This window comes from Falco rusticolus, chromosome 6, assembly GCF_015220075.1.
Source record: "Falco rusticolus isolate bFalRus1 chromosome 6, bFalRus1.pri, whole genome shotgun sequence".
Lineage (NCBI taxonomy): Eukaryota > Metazoa > Chordata > Aves > Falconiformes > Falconidae > Falco > Falco rusticolus.
This window is the reverse complement of record NC_051192.1, coordinates 56,855,766-56,882,231: the sequence shown is the minus strand read 5'-3', so window position 1 is coordinate 56,882,231 and position 26,466 is coordinate 56,855,766. Positions and strand designations below refer to the sequence as shown.

Here is a 26,466-nt window from a genome sequence, read left to right as displayed (position 1 = left end):
CTCAAGTGCGCACTGAGGATCATGCATTGTGTTTCACTTCTAAGGGTTTTTACCCAGAAACTTCCTACTTCCCTCAGCAATTCTTTTTTTCCTCTCCCTGCCACCTTAACCTCCCACATTATCACTAACTAGAAAAGCAGAACCAAAAGTGTTGGGAACCCCCAAGGAAGAGAATTCATAGCGGGCAAGACACTGCTATGCGAAACAGTCAACTCTGTCCTTACAGGAGTTTTACCTAGTTCAAGGGATAGCAAAGTTGGCATGCGGTTAGAAAGCACTTTCAGCTTTGTTTAGCTATGGAAGAAAGTCTTCTAAACTCAAGTCCTTCCATCCTTTTGCCTGATCTCAAAACCTTCTGATTACCAAGATTCATCCAAACATTTTCTGATAGGAAACAGAGTCCACAGGGTTCCAATTAAGCAAGAGGAGATTATAAACTAAAAGTATGGTGGCTAGCTTACAGAACAAAAAAAAGTAAGTTTCTTAGAGCTCAAAGCCTTGTAAAAGAAAATTGTATAATCTGCAGTGAGACCCACGCAGACAGGCAGCAACTTTTGACTTCCCTATTTTGTGAAGGACATTTTCCTCTACTTCTGTTTTGCTCCATCTACTCCCACACAAGCTGTAGCAGCTCAAAGTAATTGATGCTGTACAGTTGAATCCTTAGAACAGGCCTGGTCTATTCTCCCTCCTTGGAGGTTTAATCTCCCAGTTTGTCTTTGGAAGCATTTCTTAATAGGATGACTTGGAGCTACCCCTCCTGCAGCCATCCCTGCTCTCCTGCTCTCAAAGTCCTGGAGGCAGAAGACAGGTAGCAAGGAGCAGCCCTGTAGAATATTTACAACTTCTTTTTTACCTTTTGGGGGATAGTGGCATACTGTACCAGCTCCCAAAATCAGAGCCAGCATGAAATGTTGCAGGGCTCTAACAAAGAGATTTCATACAAGTCTCCCCTCACCCTGTTCATATCCTATACTACCTCAGGGCAGAGCAACTCATGGCAAGCCAGACACCCAGGACAGGGTAGGAGGAAAGCAGGTCACACTCATACCCTTCAAATTCCAAGCTGAACCTCTGTATGTTTAGCATCAAAATTCACATTTCCATACTTGAAATCCAACTTCCTTAAAGACCTGGGCAATCTTAAAAACACGCATCTACTTTGTGAAGTATTATATAGAGCAATGTTCACAGATCAGACGCATTCCTGCCAAAATGCCATTTATTGCAGTATACCTTTACATGGCATGCAGATAACTGAACGCTGCATCTTCGGTTAGAACTCATATTTCATTTGTACCACTTAAATAACACAGAATGTCATGTTTGTTTCACAAACCGTCAGTTTAGACTACCAAAATATACAGTTTTTTTTTCCTTTCCCCCTAGCAAGGTTGTGAGGTACAACTGAAGTTTACCACTTTATCTGACTTTGCTTTACAAGACTTTTCATAGATAAACCTATCAAACAGTATTTCTACATTCCTATACAGAGCAAAGAATTACAGCTGAAATTAACACCATCTGGTCATTGCATTAACCTATAAAAATTCATTCAGTTAAAAAAAAAAAAGAGACTATGTAATAGACTTTGCAGCGTTACTTGCAAACAACCAGCTACACATATGCACAAGTTTTCTTTGTGCATAAAGAAGGGTTTGGAATCAAGAAGTGTTTGGGTTTTTTTCCCTTGGGTTTGCTGAGAAGGCACCAATTTTAGCTGCATAGCAGCTCAGGAGTGTTTTATACTTCATTTAAGTTACACAGGTTTTTAAGTTTTACTGTTAATGTGCAACATTTGTACCAACTGTTGCAATATTCTCCAATCATTCCCTCTGCCTCAACAGTACAAATATTTACATCCGCTGTAAACATTCCTCCACCCACCCCATACCTTCTGCACTGAATGATGAGAAACCAAACTTGCAAGAAGCTAACCAAAGGCAGAGCAGAAGTAAGGCTTGTGCAGAACACCACACTTTTCTTCTCACTCAGTTTGAGATATTCTGGAGAACTCCAGACCCTTAATGAGGCCTCAGTGCCTTGCATCTAACAGCACATTGACCACCAACAGCTTCAGGCATCCAAACTTTCCTCAGAAGGTGCTTTTTGGCCCTTGCTAGTCTGACATCCCTGAAGTTGCTTCTCTCCAAAGTGCAGGAACAGCTTCGGAAGAGCCATTCTGGAGTTGTGAGAGCCAAGCATGCCAACTGTTGAATATATTTAAGGCCATCTACACTAAGCCTTCATCAGGCTTGTTCCAGCTGCAGTGCTTCTCTACTCCTTAGCTGCAAAGTCATGATATGCTGCTTTCTACCTTCCACCCCTGTGTGCCATGGTATTCTGTGGCAGACTGCAAACCACGTTCTGAGACAACCACTGTAAACAGTGCACAGAGAGGTAGGTGCTACAACACACAATCAGTCACCTGGTGACTACACAGTAGCATGGGATAAGAGTATGGGCAGCATGACAGCCCAGCCTAGATCCGGCACCTAGGAGGGAATATCCGAGATGACACTGCTTAGAAAAATCTACTTCTTACCTAAGCCTAGAAAGAGCAAGAGGGTTGTGGGACAGTCCACTGCTATTGGTAGAATGAACTCTCCACTTAGTTTTGGGGTTTGTTTTGTATTAGTGTATGCACCAACTGCTTAGGAGCTGGTTCCGAGTATGGGATAATGCTTCCAAAATGTAAGTTACTTTAAACCATGTGACAGTCATTTGCTTACCCTGCCCCTCACATCTCCTTTCTCTGGAAATCATGCTTAGCTTTATGTTTCATAGGCATTAAGTGCTTCAAATATGGCAGTTAGAAAGAGCTAGATGATTGCAGTGTACCAAACGTCTACCCAGCGCAGCCATTTGTTACACTCAAAACACATCTACAAGTTAAATAGGAAGGATCCCTGCTATACAGAATTTGAGCACGGATAATTGCTTATTCTTGCTAGACCTTTCACTAAATATCAAGGTTTATACATACAGTGCTCCCTTATCTTCTCCCCACCGTCTGCCCCAGCAGTCTTTAGATAAACCAAAGTGAATTTAGGAACTTCAGTCCCACTTCTCTTTATATAAAAAAAAAAATTAAAAAAAGTTGTGCAAGACAGCAGGGAATGTTCAATGAATCCAGATCTACTTTGTAGTTATAAAATTTCCAATGGCAAAGTGGTAAGGGCAAATAATCCAATGATCATATGGCTTAAGTTTAATGCAAAGCACACTAGGAGGTCCACGTGCAGGGAGAGAAGAGTCCAAGAAAGATGGAATAAGAAGTGTCCCAAAGATCAGTGTTTATGCATAGAATTCTTCCTGTTTGTGTGGTTTTTGGTATCCTCCATTAGACTGTTTTGGTTCATCCAGTGAATAGCTGCCTTCGTCTTTTTTCTTCATTCTGTACAGCATAAATGCAACTAGAAACACTGCAAACACCAAGCCTACTAGTCCTCCAGCAATTACACCTAGAAAGGGGGAAAAGCCACAAATTAGTCTAGACACCACACCAGATAATGCTACTTGGATTTTAAGATCCAGATTGTTCTTTACTATGCAGTCCCTGACTTTAGGACTTCCAGAAATTAATTTGTCCTTTTGCCCCCTCCCAAATTCTGTCATTATCAAGAGCCTGCTCATCTACACGAGGTAAGCCTAGAGAAACAGACCTCCTGTTGGGCCATGCTGCAAAGCACACAAGGCTATGTTGTTCAACTCTAGGGATTTGACTCCGGCAGCATTACAGCAGTTTTACTGTAATTTTTGGAGAGGAGAAAAGTAATAGATTTAAACATAAAAGTCCAGATAACTACCAGTGGCTGCTTTGGTATTAGCAGGTTGTTACTGTTCCTGTTAGGACATCATAAATCACCACTCCCATTTCAGGGGTCTGACATAAAAGGTTGGCTTTCATGCTCAAGAGATGTATTTGCAGAACCGCAGCTTCTGCTGCCTGGAAGACTCCTACAAGAAGCTGCTTTTACCAACTAGAAATCCAGAATATCAGGTACCTCCAAGAACTTCTTTTCTGTCCATAATTCCTGAGGCTCCTGCTGCTTTGGCATTCCTCCCAGAGTCAGACGGTACTTCTGAGTTCTGGGTGGGGACCAAATCCTCATCTTTGGTCAAGATGAAGTCTCCCTGTTGGGACATACAAGGCAGGTTATTCATGTTTCATCACATCTATCTTGGAGACTTTCCACAGCTCTGTTTTTTCTTCTCTAAAACCCTCCACCAATATATCCTATTAAATCAAATCAATCATTGCTTTTGACAAATTACCACCCTTTCCTGCAAAACAAACTTACTACATACTATTAAAGCCATTTCCCTGGAAAGGGTATCCAAGCTATTAATCCTCACCGGGTCTCCAGAGCCATCTTCAGAAACTTCTTCATGTGTAGGAACCACATCCTTTGGAGTTGTCATCGTGGGGGTGGCAATGATGCCTCCCTCGTGATGGATGGTAGAGTAGGGCTCAGGCATGTCTTTAGTGTCTGGTATGAAAGAGCTAGGGATTTTAGGTTCGGGCTCATGGACCATGCCTGAGGCTTCTGAAGGAGTTACATGAACCACTGAAGGAAGATGAGTAGTGGGGCTTCTCACTGTTGTTGTAACAACATCATTTGCTGGTTTCTCATCAGGTGAGCCCAGGATGGATACTTCATCCTTGACAGCTACAACTGGCTCCTCTGTCACTACATTACTAGTTGCAGAAGGAGATATTACTTCCTTTTCAGTTCTGCCCTCAATCCCAGGAAATGGTTGTTCGTTAAAATCCACTGGTGTTGCCAGTAACGAGGAATTAGTTGGTTCTCCTGGGAATCTCCAGGTGCGAGACTGGTCAGTCAGGGGACCTGCAAAACAAAAAAATATATTATCCTCGGCTAGTTATAGAGAATGTGAATAGTGAGTGACAGACATTGGTCTAAGGAGGATGCCTAACCTGCATAGCCAATTTTTGTAGTAACACCAGTTCAGTTTGTAATTTCTTATCCTTTTCAGTGAAATAAGGAAGGGACAGACCAGTGAGCTATTCAGCAATACTCTGTTAGTCATTTGCTCCTCCTCAAGGCACAAGCACTAGTCTGTTTGCAGACAGGTCACCAGGATGTCTGCTTTCAGTACACTGGTTGCTCAGGTTGGTTATCTGACTCTTTTACCATAAATATTTTTTCATTTGTTTCAGAGCAGTCGCCCATACACTCAACACCTTTAGTCACTGGCACATTAGCCACCGATTTCAGGGTCTTATTCCTGCAGAATTCAATCTAAAATACAAGCATGTGGCTGGAAGGAGCAGAAGGATACCATGCTTTAGCTTTCAATAGCTTGCTCTTTCCTCAGTAGCATCTCCTCAACTTTAGCACCAAACACCAAAGGTCTCTCTCACACAATTTACTCATCATTCCAATAGACTTTCCCAAACCCTAAAATCCCTTTATTCTCTTTTAAAAAAATTATGGCCCATGGGAGCTTGCATGTGTGATGACAGATACAATTTGCACTTGATGTGTGTTGGCAGGTTGGGGTTTACACACCCTCAAATGGTATCTCCTGACAGCTCGTAAGAGAGGACAAGGGCCTTTTTTTATGGTCTTTCTCTTCCCCATGAGTAAGGAATCACACCAGTTTCATAACATTCTTCACATAATATTTCATATTAGCAGCACATGGAATATACCTGCTTCTGCTCCCTTTCTTCTGCAGCTCATTTTCTGCTAATTGTTACTATCTGAAGCGATACAATGCGAATAGATTAGGCTCTTTCTCTGTTTCCAACTCTCATGTTCTGGGCTGTGGGATGCATGTGTGTATGTGTGTGTGAGATTCCTCCCTCCCGCCCCCTTTTAGCTTGGACACCCATCTGGATCTTGATTGCCACATTCTGGAAGGATCAAGCACTAACAGTACAAGTGCTAGTAACTTACCTGCACCTGAACCTGAGAACGCATCATCGTCATCACCAGATGAATCAAGATCTTCAGGAGGAAGGTTCAGATTTGTAGTTTGCTTTAAAGAGAAGGGGAAAAGGTGTGTCAGTGATGAGATTACTTCAAGTTATCATGTTACTTGTGCCGAGTCGTCTAAGGGCTCCAGAAGGTTACACAAAATTTCTTTGTTCAGACTGCATTTTCTCATCTTTCTTCATTCCATTCCCCTCCCCAAAAGAGTAGTTCTGGTCAGTCTATTTGGTGTTGGAGAGGCCAATCCTGCTGTCTCCCTTCTCTACACTGCTCCTAGGCTGCACTTGCTTTGGGAAGAAGCAAGCAAGGAATCTGTTCAGAGCTGCATCCTGGTAGCAGATCATGCTCAGTCCTTACACAACATAACCATCCTGCTTCAGGTCCTGAATGCTCATGTCTTCACTATCTACCAACCACTTAATCTGTGATTTACTGCATTACTTCTAAGGAGCAGAAAAGGAGATAAAGTAGTTTGGCTTCTCTGCCTTTTTGAGTCCTTCCAGCACTGTTCACATATCTGAAACTACAGCATCTACTAGAAGTAGAATGAGATCGTCTTTTTATAAGTGTAGGCACTTGGACTAAGTCCTGAGAGAGAAGCCAGCCTTCCATGCAGGAGAATACAGTCCTTAGCTTTTTCCATTTATGCTTCAAGGAGTACACCAACCGGCACAGACATTCAGGTGCTGAAACAAGAGGCCAAATCCCTCTTTGTCACAACACACAATGTTCAAAGCTGTTCAGGATATCCAAAGACGACAACACTAAATAAAGCTGCATGATTACTTCATGCATCTTGTTGGCCTCTGCTGTAGGCCTCTGGCCACTTACTGTTCCTATTGGTACAACATGCTTGACTCTCAGTTTGCAACTAGCCTCAGGTTTATTTCCGCAGGGCTACTATTACCCAACCAGTCAATCTCCCCTCTCAGATTTCAAACCTAAGTCCTGGAAGACACTTCTTAATGAAATGCATTGTTCCCCATCCAACTACATTCCCCATTTTCCAGAATTTTTAATTCTGTCCCATCCTCAGGATGCCCTAATCATCCTTTTCCAGCACTGCCCCATCTGCAAGTTTAGGAGATACTGCACTGCATCAGCCAAGCTGATTATGGTTTTAGCGGGTGTTAAATCTCATTTTATTATGTAAAAAGAGGAAAATACATTCTGGCCAGCTTTGTAACCAGGCCCATTGTATTTCTCTAGCTTGCATTAACACAGCATCACTTAAAAATTCATGTAACACTCATTTTCTTTCTAGGAAGAAGTTAGCTAGCACTAGTATGATCTGTCAAACAAAGCAATTGAGCTCTCTCGTTATCACTTTATTACCTACATAGCTGTATTTAAAAAATGAAAAGGAGATAGGGCCAGTAAAGATACTGGGTTTATCCAGTTCTCTTTTGTCTCTTAATACGTTATCCATTCCCCACATTTCCATAGAACTAGTTTCCAAGGTGCTTCACTAGCCCATTAGATTTGACCTCTTGGAAGACAAGTATGCAAGCTGCCAACAACCTAATCAGGCCCAAGATCTTGCTCCTTCTAGGCAATCGTTGTAGTTAGATGTGTTTGGGTTTTTTTAAATAACAAGAAAGTAAGAACAAAAAAAAAAAATACACATTAAACTTTTTAGCACTTTCCTTTTCTACTGGGGAAAAAAAAAAACCACAAAGCAAACCACTTTTCCTCAAGCTACTCTAGAAATATGCTTACAGAAATTTCTCAGAAGAAATTGCCCTTCCATCTTTTGTTTAGCTGCATGTCATGAGGTAATTTGGATTTTTAGATTTGTCCCTGCTTGTTTGCACTCTGCTTCTGCACTTATCCATGGAAAGTAGGTCAGGTACATACTTCCTGTACATTCTTCCTTCTTGTGTCAAGGGTTGGTGACTCTCACAAACTGATCTCACTACACTTCAAATATTCAAGAGTACTAACTGTTGGTGCATAACCAATACAGAAAGAACTGCCAGGCTTCCCAAACTCTGCTCCTTTGAGCATTCTTTCCAGTACGTTCAGAACTGAAGTTAGACTTCAGAAACTGCACCATTTGGTTGATGGGGGTTGGGGACCACTTTTCGCCCTCCTTTCTTGCACTAGCAGTGGCAAGCACAATCCTTTGTTCTCCCGATCTGCTTGGGTTTGAGTACAAAAGGGGGATGCATTGCAAAAGGCAGGGGTGCATTCTCCTCCCAGTGGGAAGACTCTACCTTGAAGCAGTTATAAAGCAATCTCTAGCTTTTTATTGAAGAGAGGGATTGCTGATACAGTTTAAGACATGTGACTATACACCTTTATCTAGGATCAGGACTAACTCTCCCCCCAGTTGGAATCTTCAGGGGTAGCTCATACAGGATTTCCAAGAATACCTGGACAGATCTGATGGTAAGCAACACTCCTGAAAGGATCACAGACTGTCAGGAGATGAAATAGCAACTCAGTCTTGACTACCAAGCTGGCACCCCTTCTCCTGGTCGTCTTAACAGATAAGGCTTGTTCAGTCATGCCACGCTTCCTTTCTTGTTACCCAGCATGTTCAGCCAGCCTACCCTTCCATTTCCCCTCACACCTGAGTTTTTAGGTTCTTCCCAGGCTACTGTAGGCTCTGCTTCTCCATAGCCTTTGTTGTGTACTTGTTTGAGTTCTTTATCTTAGCAGGGATAGCTAAGTCCTTCTCAGGAGAGGAAAGTCCAGTGCAGCCCAGTCTAAACCAATAGAGACCCATGCTGTTCCACTGTACAGTTGTCCAGCTGCTGCTCAGCAGCCACCATGCAGACACGAAGGCAGATTCAGACTGGTTCCTGTCTCCTGAGGTTAGCTACTGCAATTCAAGAGAATACTAGAAGACATGATTCAGGATTAATGAAGTCTGCTTTCCACAGCTTTATATGAGAACTTGGTGAAGTTGCACTAAATGCACCCTTCTACTTAGCTGTCCTGAAGGCTTTTGGTCCTAAGCTGCTCCTCTGGGAGCTGCAGCATCTCCCTTTGACCAGGTAGTATAAGGCCTGGGATCTGAGAGGGGCTTACTTTGCCCCACGTACTCAAGGGACAGTACAGAATTATGCACATGTGGATACCGGTCAGAATATCCACAAAGTGATGTAACTCCACAATATCATCCAGTTTCATGACACACGAGCATTACGGAACACTAGTCTAAGTTATGTAACTGTATGGTTACATAAAGACTACACTTGCTCCATAGACCACAGCTTCAGTAGGCTTGAAAAACAGTAACCTGTCCTTGTGGCACCACAAAATACAAGCTTTGCAGAAAGGTCATGCTTCTATAATCATCTGCTGCTGGAGGATTTCAGACACAGCAAGGTTAACGTAAAACACTGACTCAGGAGAGCATCAGAAGGGATCGAACTAATTTGGGTTTACATCAGGAAGACAGACCGTGCCGTTCAGACAACAAACATCTCACGGTCAAGGCTTTTCCATGACATTTTACTGTAGCTGAGTTACACCACTGAGAAAGGTTTTGATTAGTCAAGAGGATCAGGGGCACAGAACAGACCGAATCGCCAGGTTGTGCTATCATACAAAAGAGCCGAAAGTAAATTACAGCTTAAAGCAAGATTACCAACAACTCTGTACTACTTTAGCTCAAAATTTTATTATCAGACTGTTCAATATGATCAGCTAATGTCGACATGCTTTTAGAAATTACTTCCATAATCTTCCACTTTATTTCTCATTCAACTGAGAATATTTGTGGACCATTCACACTGTAATTGACACCAGAGATGCCGGATGAACACATTTGAGTTCAGGTGGTAGATCCTTTGAAGGATCTCTGATGGTATCTCATGAATTCTAGTAAAAAAACATTCAATTTTTATACTGCATCTACAACATGTTGCTTTTATGCCATTTAACAAGCTCTTATTTTTTTAGTTGGGTTTGTTGTTTGGGGGTTTTTTTTGGTTTGTGGTTGGTTTTTTTTTTTGGCAGCTCAGACAACTGATTAGAAATACTTGCCCAGCCCTTTTAATTTGGTGTCACTGAATTTGGTTGCATGAGGGGTAAAATTTTTAACAGCATTTTTGAAATGCATTAACCAGTTCCCTTTAACCAGTGGAAGACCCCTTTCCCCAAGTATCAAAGCAGCCTGTTTAGAGGAAACCCTGGGGAGACTGTTAGCCTCTGCTCTTGCTGAGCACTGTATTGTTGTGGAACAATAGTTATTCAGTTCTGCTGGGACAACAAGAAAGCTGCCTAGTGGTGTCTTCAATTTACTCAAGAATGGGCCAGGCTTTCACAACTCATTAGCAATATTATTGGCTCCAGAAGTCTGACATACTCCAATTTTATATTTTTTTTTCATCATTTCTAACTATTCTTCAGTCCTCATCTTGGTCGCACTCTCAGTACATGAATTTTTCTGTGCTCACCCTGTCAGCTGCCTCAGAGTTCCCTCCTGCTACAGCACAGATCTGAGGTACTGTCCTATGATGAAGGGGAGATTTGTAGTGTACTAGTTGATTTCACCCCACCCAAACTGGGAACCACATCTCTTTAATTTGGAGCCATGGTATATGTAAAAAGAAGCAGCTTTTTTCCAATTGCTTTTTGAGGTAAGCAAAAACACTGGCTTTGCCACAAGCTGCTACAAGCCCTAAACTAGATTATAAGCATGACTTGTATCCCACTCTTGCTAATCCTAGTTAGTGATCAGCCTATTACAACAGTGTCAAAAACGCTTGAAATCCTCCATTATCTGAATAATGCTGTTAAGTTTGCATGTTTCTCCTAATAATTCCTTCTTATACAGCTGAAAAGGAATTAGCTGCAATGAGCTTCCCCACCTCAAACACCTTCCTAAGCATCCTGCAATATTCTTCCAACTTTGTGGGAAGCAAAACCAATGGTTTGCTATTGTTTGAGACACATAAAAACAAGATAAGCATTTGATCTCTAGCTTGGCTACCAAATATGACACTGGAGCCATCTAGAAAAAGACTTTCAGAAGGATCTGAATAGCTCTAAAACAAACAGAAAGGTTTGCCTTGAACTTTTTTTCTACAAATTGAAGAGCAGAGCTAGTCCCGCTAACAGAAATGCTATCTGAGGCAGAGCAGCCCCAAGAGCTTCTAACCTCAAAATATTGATATTAGTGTGTGGGAAGACAAAACCACCTCCTGAAAGAAATTTTATCTTTGTTAAACCTTGATATTCTGCAGTTAATATCCCATGCATTATTAACTCCAATTCCAGATGTCCATGGTCTGCAGATAGCTTAAACAGTTAAGGGAAAAAAAGAAAACCAAAACCAAACCACCACCCCCACCAGCATTCTCACCTATCCCCCTTCTTATGCAGGCATAGAGACTGCTAGCCTTCAGTTTTAAGTCAGCCATAAATTCTGGAGCAGCTGAAGCAGAACCCACGCTTTTCTATGGCAATTTAGAAGAGAAGCTTGCGTGCAAGTCTGCCACATCAGAAGTCAGTAGCACCATCTCAAGTGTGTTACCATCTCAGCTAAATGCTCTTCCAGTTGTTTCTCCTGTTACTGCACTGCTCAAAATAAGCACCAGTGCTGCTTGGTGACCCTGCAGATTAACGAGGTAATCATCTTCCTAGAAGAGCCAAAGATGCAGACTTAACAGCACAGGCCAAAGAGCAAAAAGACAGCTATAAACCATCCCACAACCAGCCCGATAGCCTAGACTTGAACAGTACTTTCGTCCCTGTCTAGTGTTCCAATCAAGGCTGTTCAAAGCATTACAACTACCAGCCCTCCCTGTTTCAGATGGTGGTGTTTCCCCCATCCTCAATGAGCTTTTGCTGCATACCAACAAGCTTCAGCATCCCCATCCTTCCATCCATCAGTTTCTTAACTGGAGTAAGGCTGGTTAATGGCTTAACAGTGTGCTCCTTCCAAAGGGAAGTAAAGGATGCTCTTTTGCTCAGCAAGGCAAGCACCATCTTAGCAGCAAGAGGTAAGTATGCCAGTTAATGTGGCTGCTTCTCTTATCAGATCAGTGATAGAATACAGAAATCTGGAAAATCTTGGTTAATTGAGTTCTTACAGGCCTCCTCTGGTACTTTTGGCTGGCAACTTGAGAAGGGAACTATCTTTGAGGGAGAGGACCTAGGCACAACAGCAGTTGCTTTTGTTTGAAGCATGAACCACCTGATCATCACATAGTAGCTACCTCTTGGCACTCAGCTCTCAAGGCAGTAAAACACCTTCCAACACCTACTCAAAACAGGATGAGAGCTTTCAGGATCTACTCCACTACGGGCAGAACAAACCAGACTGTAATCTCTGCCCACTGTCCACTCAGCTTTGATCCTCCTTTTCTGTCAAGTTTTGTGGCCACAGCCGTAGAAGCATACCCCAATCCTTTGAACAAGATGCAGTGGCCAAGCAAAAAGTGCATCCTGCTACTCCATACACAAGCAGCTACAGTCCCAATACTCTGAGAGGCTCACTTGGTAAGCACACTATTGCCCAATCAGCATTATTTTCTCCTTACTGTGACAGGGCAACTTTTAAAATTAAGTAGGGCTGAAACACAGCAATCAACATGCCACGAGTGAAAATGAATCAGCCTGTCACCATCAGGTTGGGTTTCACATTCTGCATCAGGGCCCTTTAAACTACCACCTCCCACAACAGCGTGTCACTTCATGCTTACACCATCCCCTACATAGCTGTTTGTGCAGTCTCATGGTGAACCAGATCAGGGAACAGGTCTGGTTAAACAACAAACAAACAAAAAAATCATGCAAAGAATTTTCCAGCAGGACCAGTTCCCCAATCCTGCTCGGTGCATGAATGCACAAGTGTTTGTATTGGCACACTGCAGACCATGGCAGCCAGAGCTGCTTAAGCAATTCATACAGAATCACAGCCTGGGTTCCTGGGATGGTGACACACATCCACCTACCCTGAGGCAGAGGGGCAGTAAAATACCCTGCCACCACCATGCATTATGGAAACGCACACCAGCACCCTCAGATTGCAGGCAACATGCAAAGCAGAGGCTGACTCAAAGGACCACAAACGTTTATACAAAAAGGAGCAAGGAGAGGAGTTGTATGGAGTTCTCTCTTCTGCAAAGTATTTGTTCATATGGATAAGGTTTGTTCTAAAGTCTGACAACAGTGCTTTTAAGTCCTCCCTGACCTCCTAAAAACAGTAGCAAAGGCTAGATAGATGTTTTATTCAGAAAGGTGGTAGTTCTACTTTTGTCTTTGGCCACTTGACCTTTACAGGAGGCCCAGTGCAATTGCTGCTTAGTACTGGACAAAAAGCACATTGCACATCCTTCAGCAGAGAGGGCTGAGCAAAGCCAGCAGTAGCTGGAGTCCAGCCAGGCCATGGACTCCACAGCCAGGGAGGCCTGTGGCCGTGCAACATGCACAGCACCAGTGACAACACATCACTTGTGCATGCTGCTAGGAGCGTTACCGAGCACCATGTCAGCTCTGATACAGAAAAGCTGACCCTGCTTCCCAGCTGTCTCCCAGCCAGCTCCACCAGAAGTCCGGTCATTCCTTCAGCACTACAGAAGTGAGCTAAGGGGTCTGTGCCTCTGCTTTTTCACCTGAAGATGTATCAAACAAGTTACTACACACTGCTTTTACTCATGCCAAGCTGTGCCTTCCTACCAAGGAATACAGCAGAGGCCAAGGACTAAATCTCACAGAGAGGTCAACACATACACAGACATGGCACACAACAAGCACTCAACTCTGTATCAGTGGCAGGTGTGGGTTGTCACAACATGGCTAGAAGTGGGATACCTTTTGTTGCCCACATTCAATGCTGCCTGTGTTTTGAAGATGTGGTCTAATGAGAAAGCTCTTTTCCCTGCAGCTAACCTCATGAGCAGCAGCCAGTTCAGTTCTGTGCTATAACTGCCTTTTTTTTTTTTTTTTTAAGCACTTTCCCTGCAGCTCTTTAACATTCTTGACAGAGTTCAGGCATTCATTTCTTCAGATAGCACAAGAAAGCCACAGTCAATATATAACCCCAAGGAATGGTACACAGTAGGTGCAGCTCAGTGAGGCCATACAGCTACGAGCTCCAGTTCATTCTGGGGAATTCATTTCAGTGTATTTCAGCTGTCCTGAGAGATGAGCAGTGAGCTGCGTAACAGAGACCAGACCAACTAACTTGTCTTAAATCCCTCTGACTTAAAGTCACCAGCACTTCTTACTTTCTAGTGTAGTAAAACCAGCAGAGAATGTTCAGTCTTACAGCGACAGCCACTACAACTGCTTGTTTAGAAAAGTACAGACCAAGAATTGCTTGGTTTCAGTCAAAGGCAGTGGCGGGCTGCCACCCCAGGAACCCTGACAAGGTAAGGCTGAAAGAGGGGAGTATGCCACAGGTCAGAAAATCTTTACAAAATGGAAACCCATCCAGCAAAAGACCCAAACCCCAGTACCCATGCATACTAGTAACTGCCACACAGATAAATATGACCCTCTTTAAATTTCTTCTTCTGTCAAGTGACAGGATCTAAGGTCCCTGGTGCTTTTTCCTCCCACATACATGTAGCCCCTGCTGTGGAGTTCAGGCAGGTGAGGTTAAGCAACTCACCTCAGACAAGCCATCAGCAGTTATAGCCCCTTAAATGGAGACTGGACTTTGTAGCGTTGCCCTCCAACACATACAAACACATTGACCCTATGTCTTCAACAGCAGACCCAGCAAAACCAGTCCCTACCCTTAGCCAATTATTCCCATCCATGCATTGACCTCTGTTGCATGAACAAACAGCCTTGCTTGCATCTGGGTGTAAATTCCTTCCTTTGCCTCATCTCTTGCCTCACGCTCACCCTGTCTTACAGGATCAGCACTGAGCACTGTCACTAGAATGAAACTTGCTCCAGAACCACTGAGACTTCCTGGCAAGTGCAATACTGAGCTTCAGACCGCCCGGTTGCTCCTTGACAGCACGCATTGGTTGGAGAAGCCAGTCTTCCCTCCCCATAAAGCCAAGAAACAATCCAGCTCCCAGTAAAGCAGACCAGTTAGTATTACAGCACCAAGACTGATGAATGTAGTCCAGGACTGGGTCTGAGCGAAGAGCTGCAAAGCAGCTAGTGTCTCCACTCGTCTCATTTGAGACTGTCTTCTCCCAGCAGGCCCATTAGCTCAAACTGGTCAGCACGCAGCTGTAGGCCATGTGCCTGGATGCCAAGAGGCTCAACCCTGCACTCCCCTCCTGCTGTGGCCATCACTGCAGTGCAAGTCTGCAGCATGCCAATGTTAGGACACAAGAGAGGTTGTTGGAGGACTTCGGTCCCACAGGAGCACAACTTGGTTTTCTCATCTTCAGTCATTCAGCTCAGAAATCAGAGATGTATTTACAGGAGAGTGCGACGTGTTCTATGGCATCTCAGGTCTTCAAGTTAGGCTGGTGGCACACTACAGAACACCGATGCCTCTCAACAGCATCAGAATAACATTTGTGTGCCTCTGATCCTAGGGAAGCCGGTTCCTTGGAGACAAATGCCATACAGTTGGCTGGTGGAACTACTACCCATTTCAAATGAGCTCCATGCCAGCTTTTGTGTGATCAGCAAACTACCACAACCATCACACCTGGTCAGGTCAGAGCACTCATGCAGCTGTAGTGATCCCAGAAGTCAGAAGTGACCTCATCACCATGCTACACAGTATTCTGGGTGGGAAGAAGCTGTTCTACTTCACCTGAGAAAAGGAAGCAAACACGCAGCCAGGAATACTTCCTGCCTCCAGGAATTATCAGGCAAGAGGAAGTGCAACAGCCTTCGGCATCCAGGCACATGGCTAGGAAAAGACCCAGGTTCTTATCTCAGCCCTAGGAGTTTCCCTTTTCTGCTCCTTGAACTCCTGCAATTACTTGGTGCGAGATATACTAAGCAGCCAGGAGACAAAGCTCTAAGATCTTCTGGAAGGATGACAGAAGCATTTTCACTCTATTAGCGATACATAGATCTGTTTCTAATTTGAGCAAACTGCTTGCAGTGCCACACTAGGTTAGTGAAATCAAGTTTCGGATAAAAATCCTTTGTATGTCATCAAACTAAGGGCTTACTGGCGGTACTTCTGATTCCTAGCAGTATGAAGTTACTGAAACTTCAACAGAAAGATGAACTCACAACTCTGGAGTACTAAAGCATGTTAGTTGGTAAACTTAATGAGACTACTTAAACCTACAAATAGTTAGCCTTACAACAACAAAAAAGCTGACAAGGTATTCTGAGGAGTTAATGAAATTACAGTGGAATCACCAGACTTTATAGGAGGAGATATCCTATAGCAACAGCCTATGCACAAGAAAACAAAAATTACTTTATTTTCTGACACTTCAGTGGCAGAAACACCTGCCAGCTGTAACACATGCTGCTATTGAACTCTGCTTTAGCTTCCCAGCTGATCTGCTCGTAGTTTACCCTACAGGACATACATCAAGTTCTTTGTATCATGACAGCCAGTCTGAGACTCAACAACCCAAGACAAGGCCTCCTTGATAGTTTCTGTAAACTCCACTATTTCTCCAGAAGGAGGCATGATGGAAGTTTCCAATGCTTGTGAAATGGTTTTTGCCAACAATCTGTATTTTCCATACACACATTCCAGACATCTGTTACCTTTACAATGAAATACTGCATTCAAATCTCATGCCCAGCTTCTTTATTATAGCATCACCACCAAGCCCTTTCAGTCACACCCCTCACCGAAGAGCTGATTGATCAGAGAACTGGAAGCATCCAGAAAGAGCAGCTTGGCTCTGTCCCAGTCTCCATCTCACATGTGCTCACCAGATGGCAGGACCAGTCACACCCCACAACCTGATCCCCTGGTGCTGTGATCTGTCAGTCTGCTACAGAAGAAGTTAGACTTGGGCAGCAAAATGAGCCACCAGTTGGCATTCGGCGGCTCCCTTGTGATTTGTTCATGCTCCCTACAGCCGAGCTCTAACCAGTTCCAAGAAACTGTGCTCTTGAACAGCTGGATTTATACCAGTCAGCCGCCAGTCTGTAAAGAAGGAACTTGCAAGTTTCAATCAGCAGCCGGTTGCTGGACTCACACAGACCATGCAAGCAGCTTTAGGTTTTGGGTTTGATCCGATGCAGGGCAGTTCCTGTGCTTCAGCAGGTCTCACACTAAACGCGCATGGTTAAGTGTACTTTTCCCATTTGCTTCTATGTCTCGTTATTTCCAGTTTCAAGTAAACTAGCACGGCTATGAAGAAATCGGGTCTCTCCCTACATTATGAGGCATACTATCAGGTCTCTTTTATCCACAGGATCTCACAGTGTTGACTAAGCCTAGACTGTTTAGAATGCAGAAGTCATCCCTGCCAAACAGATGCAGTTACACCAGCATGACTAAGCCATGCACAAGAGGACTGAAACATCTCCACCAGATGCAGGAGCTACGTCTCAGATCAGTAATACCCTGTTCCCCCCATCCCAAAAGTCTTCTCAAAGAAGCTCTTTCAGCATCACCCCTTCCTTCCACATAACCTTAGCAGCTCCCGAGTGCAGGTGCTGAAGAAAAAGCAGTATGGGTATGTTTTGGGTACTGCTAGTCTCCTTGGAATAAACAGCAATAGGCCAGATAGTCCTTGGGCACAGGCTGGACCACATTTCACCAAATTAACGCATAACACAGTTCGGACTCCATAAACTCCCTTTAAGAAATGTGCACACTCACAACCACTGGAGCATACAGCAAGTGATCTACCCATATAAAATGGCGCAGAGATCAAGCTTGCAGTGGTGCCTCTTCCTAGGACACTAATGGTCTCCATGTTCAGGTTTACAAAAGCATTGGTAATCCTGCATGTAAGACCAAGTTCTGACAGCAGTTGCTTACTACTGCCCCATTTACAGTTAAATTATGCAACACTTCAGTGAGATTATGGAAGCTCGCTGGTGTACTTCCAAGCTGAGTCAGGAGGGTGTTATGAGGGTGTTGAAGTATCATTTCAAAGCTGAAGCATCAAATGAAATCCTCCCATCAGAAACAACTTAAAAAAACTGCTGCTGCAATTGTGCTCTGGTCACCTACATTTCTACTCATTTCATTAATTAACATTAGGCATTTCTTGACCAAACACCTTGTGGATTAAACTAATTTAACCTAGAGTCACTCAGTTACACAGTTCAGTATCACATCTGCACAACGGAGCCCCACACAACGGACTGTTACAAAGGCAGGATAAATCAGAGAGCTTCCCTTTGATCCAAGCTGTTGGCCAAGTCTCGCTGTAGTAACAGATACTAGCTTCAGCTAACCTCGTGCCTTCATTTTTGGGTATACAGCTTGTTCACCTCTCTTCCCCATGGCCTTGCTTCAGAGCAGCCACTAAACCAGCTAAGGAGGTTAGAGTTTAGAGGGACATGCTATCACTTTTGTGGAGTCTAAACGCTCTCCTGCTTCATACGGGCAACTGTAAGACTTAAGTTGTGGTTTGGACATCCCCATGTTTTACACATCTATGCTGTGAAGAGACAAGACACATCACTAATGCCACCTCTAATGGACTATCAGGCATCAAGACAAGTCAATAAAACAGTACTAAAAAATTGCAAGGCAAGGTGAAGCGCTTTAGTACCAAGTTACTCCTTGCACAACATGTCCCTTAGTTGAGGCAAGTTTCTGGCAAGGAATACCTTTGGGATAGCTAGATGCTACGTAACAGCAGATCAAACTTGAAGGACACTGTTCAAACATCACTAAGTTAAAGATACTTCATATTCAGATAAACTCTGGGTCTACTCACTGACTACTGACCCTAATCAGCATGATGTATTTCTTAAGAGAGTATAAAATGCTGAAGGACCACTTCTAAGGGCCATTTCTAAAAGCACCGGCTGCATCACTGGCACGTACCAGCACCATCACCGCTACACCGGATGCTTTGCTGTTGGCAGGTTTGTAGCGTTCACTTTGCAAACCTCAGCTGATTGATTACACAGGATTTCTCAGGCAACTGCAGCTGCTCATCCTTCAGAAGCCTCCAAAAAAGTTCAGTTTTCAATGAGAATGTTGTGATCTCCTATTACAAACTTTCACTTTCTTTCACTGGATACTGCAGTTTTCGCCATTTCATAATATTCTGGGCCTGCTGCCAGAGACCCACTGGCTACATCCATACTCATATATTAAACAATATCAGGGAACATCCCCAGGCACTGGATCCCAATCTACACCATCAAATTATTAGAACAATCTCTGGCATAGTTTCCAGCCTTGCCAACTGGTATGTCCCCAAATAACGCATGGGAAGGTTCCCCAGCAGGCAATTTGGTGGTAGGGGGAGTGTTAAAAGAACAGGTCAAAAAATAAGATCTGCTAAATGATTGGGACTCTAGCACTTAATTTGGCCACAGGATGACTAGTGCTTAGCCTGTTTCACTTACTAGAATCAGTGTAAAGAGGGGGTTTTTTTACCCCTTTTGGCTGCATGCTGGGGAGGTGGGAGCACGCTGAGCATTTAGCACTTTTCAGCTACTACAGGAAGAACTTCTAATTATTCATAATCGCATCTTCCAGCTGCTGTAGGAAGAAGCTCACCACTGTTTCACAGCTCTGTGTGACTACAGGTGCAGACAGAGGAACTTTTTGCAAGTTAAACATGCTTCAGAGCAGAGCCGATGCTGCTGGAGGATTAAGCTAGCAGCTTTCCTCTTTGAGGCCATGAGTCAGTTGATGTAAGCACATGATAGCGGAGCACTCCTTTGCCACTGCCCAGACATGCCAGAGTCAGTCTCTTTTGTTAGGTGCTTTGTTCACTGATGGGAAAGTAGTCACAATCCAGATGATTCCTCCATTAGGACAGAAAGAGATTTAGAAGTCAAAGCTGTCTAGCTGCAGGCTGTTAGGCAAGTTTCGATGCAAGCCTCACTACCACTTTTCCACTGCACGTAGGTGCCATTTATACCCTGTTAGAGCCAATGAGGTGGACAAATCTCATTTGGCCATCAAATCTGCCAGTGCAAGAGTCTCTATTGCAGTTTCATAAGCACAGAGAGCACAGCAGGGGAGTGAAAAATAGCACATATATTAGTGTTCATGTTAGATATGAATTCAAGCTTTGTGGTTTCTCTAGTTTGGGCTTTTATTCCTCCTAGCCCTCCACCTCTTGACTAAAGAAAGCCTGAGCTCTGTCCCTAAAGAGGACACCTATTAGCTGGCTAATGGGATAACAGGTTCTCTCTTCTGCAGAGACGCTTTTACCCAAGACTGATGTTTTGGTAGAAAGACGTGCTGCTCTGAGCTCCTGTGGTCGTGCAGAGCACAGGCACTAAATCTCCCAGAACGCCATCCTGAAGTCAGGGCACACAGCTTCCAAATCCTGCTGTGAGCTGGTCAACCAACAGCACATTACAGGGATAGATATCTGTCCATATAAATATATAGATGCCTACATTTGTATTTCTCCACTCTAGTGATCTCAAAGCAAACAATGAGGCAGCAATAGGGTCCTGTTGTGGGACAGGGAAGAGCCAGGTAGTCTCTTCCTACAGCACTGTAGCTGCCAGCTCTGATCCCCCGGGGAACATACAAAGGCTCCCTACCAACACAGCCACAGCAGTACCACTGCTATGACATGGAGCCTCACCACAGCTCTCATCTGGAAATCATTATATTAATCACTGCTCACTCTCCAGATGGTAGACTGGCTCCACGCTCCCCTGCCCACCTCTGGCTTCAGCATGGAGTCTAATTGTCTAGCAATCCCCTAGATGCAAGGTGCTGGACTGGAACTACTGACTGACCAGGATGTGTACTGCCACCACCATTAGAAACTAATTAGAAGAGCTTTCCTGCTTACAGCTCAAGGACAGTCATGGTCTATAATGCTGCCCAGAAAGAACTCAGCGTGCTCCCCTCACAACTGGAACAGAGTTCAAGTTTCCTTCCATTTGAGAGGCAGTAAGCTCCTTATTGCATGGCACAGGCAGACAAAGGGTATCCCCCCGTTCTCTAGCTACGGCTTGTGTACGCTCAGGTGATGGAGCCAAGGCACTCGGAGAAGTTGTTGCACGAACCATCTGCACTTTGCAGAAAGGTGGTCGACAGGAGTGTGTACCTGGGACTGCCTGCAGCCAGAAATCCAGACTGTCAGCCTTTGCTTCCATGATTGGCATACAAGACATTGTCATTACTGCACAAGCAGTGCAGAAAAGTTACGGAGTGGAGTATGACAAGAACACAAGAGCCTCCATGAAAGGCAAAACACCTGTATTTTAAGCTGGCTGGCAGGCAGTTCCCTCTTTTTTCAGTGCCTTCGATTTAGTCAGGAGTCATTCTGCAATAGCAATCCTGAAGACCTTCCAGTTATTAAAAAAGCCCAAAACAGTAAGTGGCAAAATGAGTGGACATTAAAGAGAACCGTATTTCAAAAACAAGGGCTACAGAGAAGAGAGTTCTGCCAGAGAGCACAGCAGCAAGATGTGTAAGTGAAGCGGACAGAACTCTTCAGCTGATCAATACTCAAAGGAGTTTCAAACAAGAAGCCTTGCAGGAAAAGCCATGACTTACAACACCTCCATGACTCAGTTGTAGCTGCAGCTCCAGTGACTCAACGGGAAGTTTATTACCAGCTCCATCCAAATCCCACTAACACACTGGTTCCCATCCAGCAAAGCAAGCTTCACTGGTGAGACTGGTCTCAGCAGTGAGATACAAACATTACAGTCAGGCATGGCAAGGAGCCCAAGCTAACAGACTCTGTTGGACCCATGCCGGTTCCACAAGACCCAGAACATCAACTACAGCCAAGCACTGCTTGAGAAACTGAGAGGTTGGGAAACTACCACATTAGCAGATGTTGCTGCACAGGAGTTGCTTGTAGGAGGTCCAAACGTTATCTCACCTTGAGGTAAGGGTTCATAGTGCAGTAACTTTTCCACTAGCATCTCCATAGCAGAAAGTGCACTATCCCAGGTTTCTAGCCAGGCCAGATAAAGCTTATCTCTGCGGTACACCAGTAGCCTAACAGAGTTAAAATGAAGTACACTAGCCAACTCTAACTTAAGAGACCTGTTAACAGAACGGACACTCCATGCTTCTAAGGAGACACCACACTCTCTCTGCATTTCAGAGTATATTCTCAGCTCAGAAGAGAACCAATGAGAAGCACCAGAAGTCCAAAACAACTTCCACACCTTGCAAGTTTATTGCCTGTAGCAAAGTTTAGGGAGTAACAAGGGTTCCTTACTTCTAATCCACAAACAGTGCCTTCTACTGAAGTGCTCCATTGCCTCCTCAACAGCTCACAAGCTGTTGTTTCCCCCCCGCCCCAAAAAAAAAATCTGCTCACACTCCTCACTTCAGAACGCTGATGCAGGACCCAACTATACTCCCTAATGTCTTCCACAGCCTTTAGCAGAGCAAGGTTATGGTATTGTTTGGGGGCACCAATCCAGTTGCACTCGAACAGCAGAGAGCTGTTGTTCTAGCTGAAAGCTGATGTTTCCCACTGCTTTGCTAGTTCTCTTGGCACAGAAACAGCATCTGTCCAGTCTGTTTCTGGACAGAGTTATCATAAAAGTTTAACAAATAAAAAGCCTTGAGCTAAATTGCTCTCAGATGAAAAAAACACTATAGTAAATGTGTCTATGCTTCCCTTATAGGCAAAATGAGATCCAGTCAAAACCCTGACAAAGCAACTCACCTTGAAGTAGGTGTGCAGTGGCTGGTCAGATAATCGCTCTCTTTGGCTCCACTAATTACATCATCATGACTATAATGAGAGCTTAGGCACCTAGAACACATACAGACACCTACATTTAGGTGCCTTAACACCAAGTGAACATTGCCCTGAGGGGCCAGTGCCATTTGAAGTGCCCTATGTCTCACCAAGTACATCAATCTCCAGCTATCCCAGAGCGCCGTATTAATAGCTCTGCGTTAACGAAGAGCAGGAGACATCTAAGACAAAAATACTAACGCCACAATGCTGAAGCACTGCAATTTTATCATTGACAGCACCTCCTCAGGAAAGGGGTCCTATCTTCTCTCTTGTAAGAGGCTCCCTCCTCCCTGTAGCAAGCCCGACTAAAATCCCAGCTCCCTAGATGCCAGATGACACAAGTGTGGAATGTCCCCCTCAGAGGCTCTTTAGACATGGTCAGGATGAAGTGCTACTACACAGGCCACCTGGAGACATCTAAGCACTAGCAATGCAAAACACATACTTATAATGGACCAATTTTGCTGCTAAAACAGCAGCCTACATTTCAGGTTAGTACACTAGCTTAATTTTAGAAGGCTTACAGGTTTCTTGCACTTGCTGTAACTTGTCTCAGGTTGTTAGAGAGGATTGTTTGGTTTCCAGAAGTTTCAGAGTGCTGCCATTAAAAATTTTAGCTCTTCTAGCCACTTGAAACAGAGAGAAACCTGGAACAAAAGAATACAAGCTCACACCTGAGCCCCCTTACACAACACACACCAGTTATTTGTCTCTGCTCTAATCAGTTAACCAGGTACAACAGTTAACATTTTACTGGGAGGTAGCCACCAGCAAGTGAGGGTTCAGATGAAGAAGCGCTGTTCATAATGCTTGATAAATAATGTGACACTGCACTACACAGACTATAGAAGAAAGTGTTTCCTCCTTATCTACTGCCTGCAAGTTTAATAAGCGAGCTGAGCTACCCAATTTCTTCTAATTAGTTTACATGCAGATAGGAATGACATCACCCTTGGAAAAACACTCTGGCTGCTCTGCTAGGCTTGTGTTAATCGCCAGCATGCATCTACACCAGATGAAACAATCCAAACTTTGTTTTCCCTCATTGTACAGGCTGGATTGTCCACTGCTGTCCTGCAGCAGGCTACACATCTCGGCTCAGTTAGTTTGACAGCAGGGTTATACCATGTCAAAGCTTCCATTTGAGAGAATAACCAGGTTAATCCATTATGATGCATCAGCCTTCTTATTTCAAGGAAGTCCATGCCCCCCCCGCATCATAACAACAGAGGGCAATTTCTCTCCTGCAAGGCATTTTGAGCAAGAGCGCGTCACCTTGAAGAATAGGAACCTCCCCAGCCATTCCTGCAGGTAAGAGTACTCAGAAAGAAAACAGCCATCGTTTGGCCGCTTTCTAGTTCCTGCTTACTACTTCTACGACATGGGAGCACGGACAAGTAAAGTCAGGCAGCAACAGCAGTCAAGCAATGCACCAGCAGCAGCGGCACGCTTTCCAACGGTCAGACCACCAAGAACCCAACACAGCCATGCCAGCGCCCACAGCGCCGTGATCTGGTATACACAAAGGACTGCGGTAAGGTCACTTTGCTTTCTGTGCCCAACACAAAAGGTTTCCTGCCACTTGATGCAAAAGCATGATTATTCCAGATGGGTGGGAAAGGCAGCTTAATCTGTGTCACTGACATTTTGACACAGGGAAAAAGGCCACGTGATCACCAAAAGAGAAACAGCCTCAGCACTGAGTCACCAGGGAGCCCCAAGGACTTCTGTTGCTTCATGTGTTCACCCAGGAAACCCCTCCGCCTGAAGCTGCATCCAGGCCTGCGTCTCTCACGCACAGGAAAACTCCAGACAAGCATTTAATTCACATCTTTCTCATTTCTAGTAGGGAGTATTTACCACACGGGAACCTCATCCACATGCACCTCAGAGGCTACAAATTAACTGCAGTTTTTCCATTTTATTCAGAAGCTATGAGCAGAGCCTTCTCCCCACGAAACTGGGCTGATTAGCTCACACACTTCTCGGGTTTAGCCATCTCGTAACTACTTGCTGCCATGTAGGCTAGCAGGGTATGTGTCCAGACCTAAGGTACGAGCTCACAGACAGAATGGTACAGCGACAACTGGAGGTATTTTGAGCAGCTTAGATCGTGCCACACGCTTTGTTCTGCCACTCCTTATCCAACCGCCGCGGCTACTCATCTCCAGACAAGTTCCAAATCAATTATTCCCTTTCAGAAAGAAAAAACCCCACCAGTTCTGCCTGTGGTGATCCCGCCCGCTCAGACAAAGCCTCACGTTCCACTTTTTTCCTCTAATTCATGCAAAGGAGAAGACTCCACGAGCAACGGGCACACGGGGAGCGGGTGTCCCTCGCCACTGGGGAAGGGGATGGCGACCTGGGCTTCGTGCCTTCTCGAGGGGCGGCCGCAAGGCTCCTGCCCCGCACTCGGCATCCCCACACGGCGGCCCCGGGCCCGAGCAGGGCGCTGTTACCGGGCCCCAGCGGGAGGGCAGGGCAGGGGGCGGCGGGGCCATCCCCGGTTCGCGGGTGACATCTAGCGGCTGACGGGCGCGGCGCCTGCCCAGGCCGAACGGCTGCCCGCAGCCCCGCTCCGCACGCCCCCGGCAGCGCCGCTCCCGCAACACCCGCGTCCTGGGGAAGCGCGAGCCCCACGGCCGCAGCGCTCCGGCGTTGAGGAGGGACGGCGCGGCGGCCCCACGCCCAGCCCAGGCGGCTCCGCAGGGCTGGAGGCAGCGGCGAGGGACGGAGCCGGGACGCCCGCCCACCCCGGGGAGGAAGCGGGGCCGGTGTCCCCGGGGCTGCTGCCGAGCAGGGGCACGGGGGGTCACGTGCCGAGCCGACACCAGCGCGTTACAGCTCTAGCAGGCAGAGGTACGAGGCACCCCTGTGCCGCCCGCTGGCTCCGGGGGCACAAAGGCGGTCGGGGAGCAGCTAGCCCCCAGCTGCCGTCGGAGCCGGGCCGTACCGGGGGCACGGCGGGAGCGCCCCCGTTCCCCGTGTCACCCCTGCCCGCGAGGCGCGGGGGAAGGCTGCCCGGCCACAGTCGAGCCACAAAGAGCCACATGCGAGCGTTCACCCAAACTTACCGCTCACCCCCCTCGGGGCGCACCGCGCCGGAGGGAAGGCGTAAGCATCCCCCCCCACCACCCCGCCGGCCTTTCGCGGGCGGCCCGAGGGGCTCCCGCGCCCCGACGGGGGGCACCGGGCAGCGCCACCCGCCCAGCAGCGCCCCGGGGCGGAGCCGCCGGCGGGTCAGGGGCAGCCGCAGCGCGTCTGGTTTGAATTAAGGCTGCCGGGGCAGCCCGGGCTGCAGCCCGCCGCCAGCACAAAAGGCCACCGGCGCTCCCCGGCAAAAACCTGTCGGAAGGGGGAAACCAGCCCCCAGCCCGGCTGCTCCCGGCCCGGCCCCGCACCGCCGCCCGGGCCCGCCGCCCCACGTGCGCCGCGCCCCGTTCCGCTCCGCTCCGCTCGCGGCGGGCTCACCGGGACAGCAGCCTGGAAGCAAAGGGCCACCAGCCACACGGTCACCACGTTTATCATCCTTCCTCCTCGTCGGGCCTCGGGAGCGCACAGCCTTGCCCCTTCTTCCCGCGGTCTCCGCCGCTCCTGCCCCGCGCCTCTTCGCGTTCTCTGAAGTCGCTGCGGGTTTCCTCCCCTCCCGGATTCTTTCTCTTTCTCTGTCCCCCTTTCCTTTTGCTTCCCCCCGCACTCCGCACGCCGCTGAACCGGCCTCCCAGCAGCGCTCTGCCACGGCGAGGAGTTGAACTCTGTCTTTTAATGAACCC

At 46.0% G+C, this 26,466-nt stretch overlaps 1 protein-coding gene and 1 long non-coding RNA gene across 2 annotated transcripts in view; one reads left to right on the top strand and one right to left on the bottom strand.

The window, feature by feature from the left end:
• LOC119149737 overlaps positions 1-17,180 on the top strand; it is a 21,826-nt gene extending 4,646 nt beyond the window's left edge. Inside the window, exon 2 of the long non-coding RNA XR_005104851.1 lies at positions 14,787-17,180. This is a non-coding gene — a long non-coding RNA (uncharacterized LOC119149737). The remainder of the gene's footprint in view (positions 1-14,786) is intronic.
• SDC1 (syndecan 1) lies at positions 1,205-26,466 on the bottom strand. The gene is made up of 5 exons (XM_037391375.1): positions 26,165-26,466; positions 5,928-6,009; positions 4,360-4,853; positions 4,008-4,137; positions 1,205-3,464 (listed from the first exon to the last, which is right to left on the bottom strand). Exons 1-5 carry the CDS (start codon positions 26,219-26,221, stop codon positions 3,298-3,300), a joined length of 930 nt encoding a protein of 309 aa, XP_037247272.1. The 5' UTR covers positions 26,222-26,466; the 3' UTR covers positions 1,205-3,297.

Excerpts from the sequence above, each read along its gene's own strand:
- SDC1 (XM_037391375.1), bottom strand. The coding sequence starts at position 26,221 with ATGATAAACGTGGTGACCGTGTGGCTGGTGGCCCTTTGCTTCCAGGCT. Across the intron at positions 6,010-26,164 it reads GCTTCCAGGCTGCTGTCCCG|CAAACTACAAATCTGAACCT; the intron begins GTGAGCCCGCCG and ends TTCTCTTTAAAG. Across the intron at positions 4,854-5,927 it reads GTTCTCAGGTTCAGGTGCAG|GTCCCCTGACTGACCAGTCT; the intron begins GTAAGTTACTAG and ends TTTGTTTTGCAG.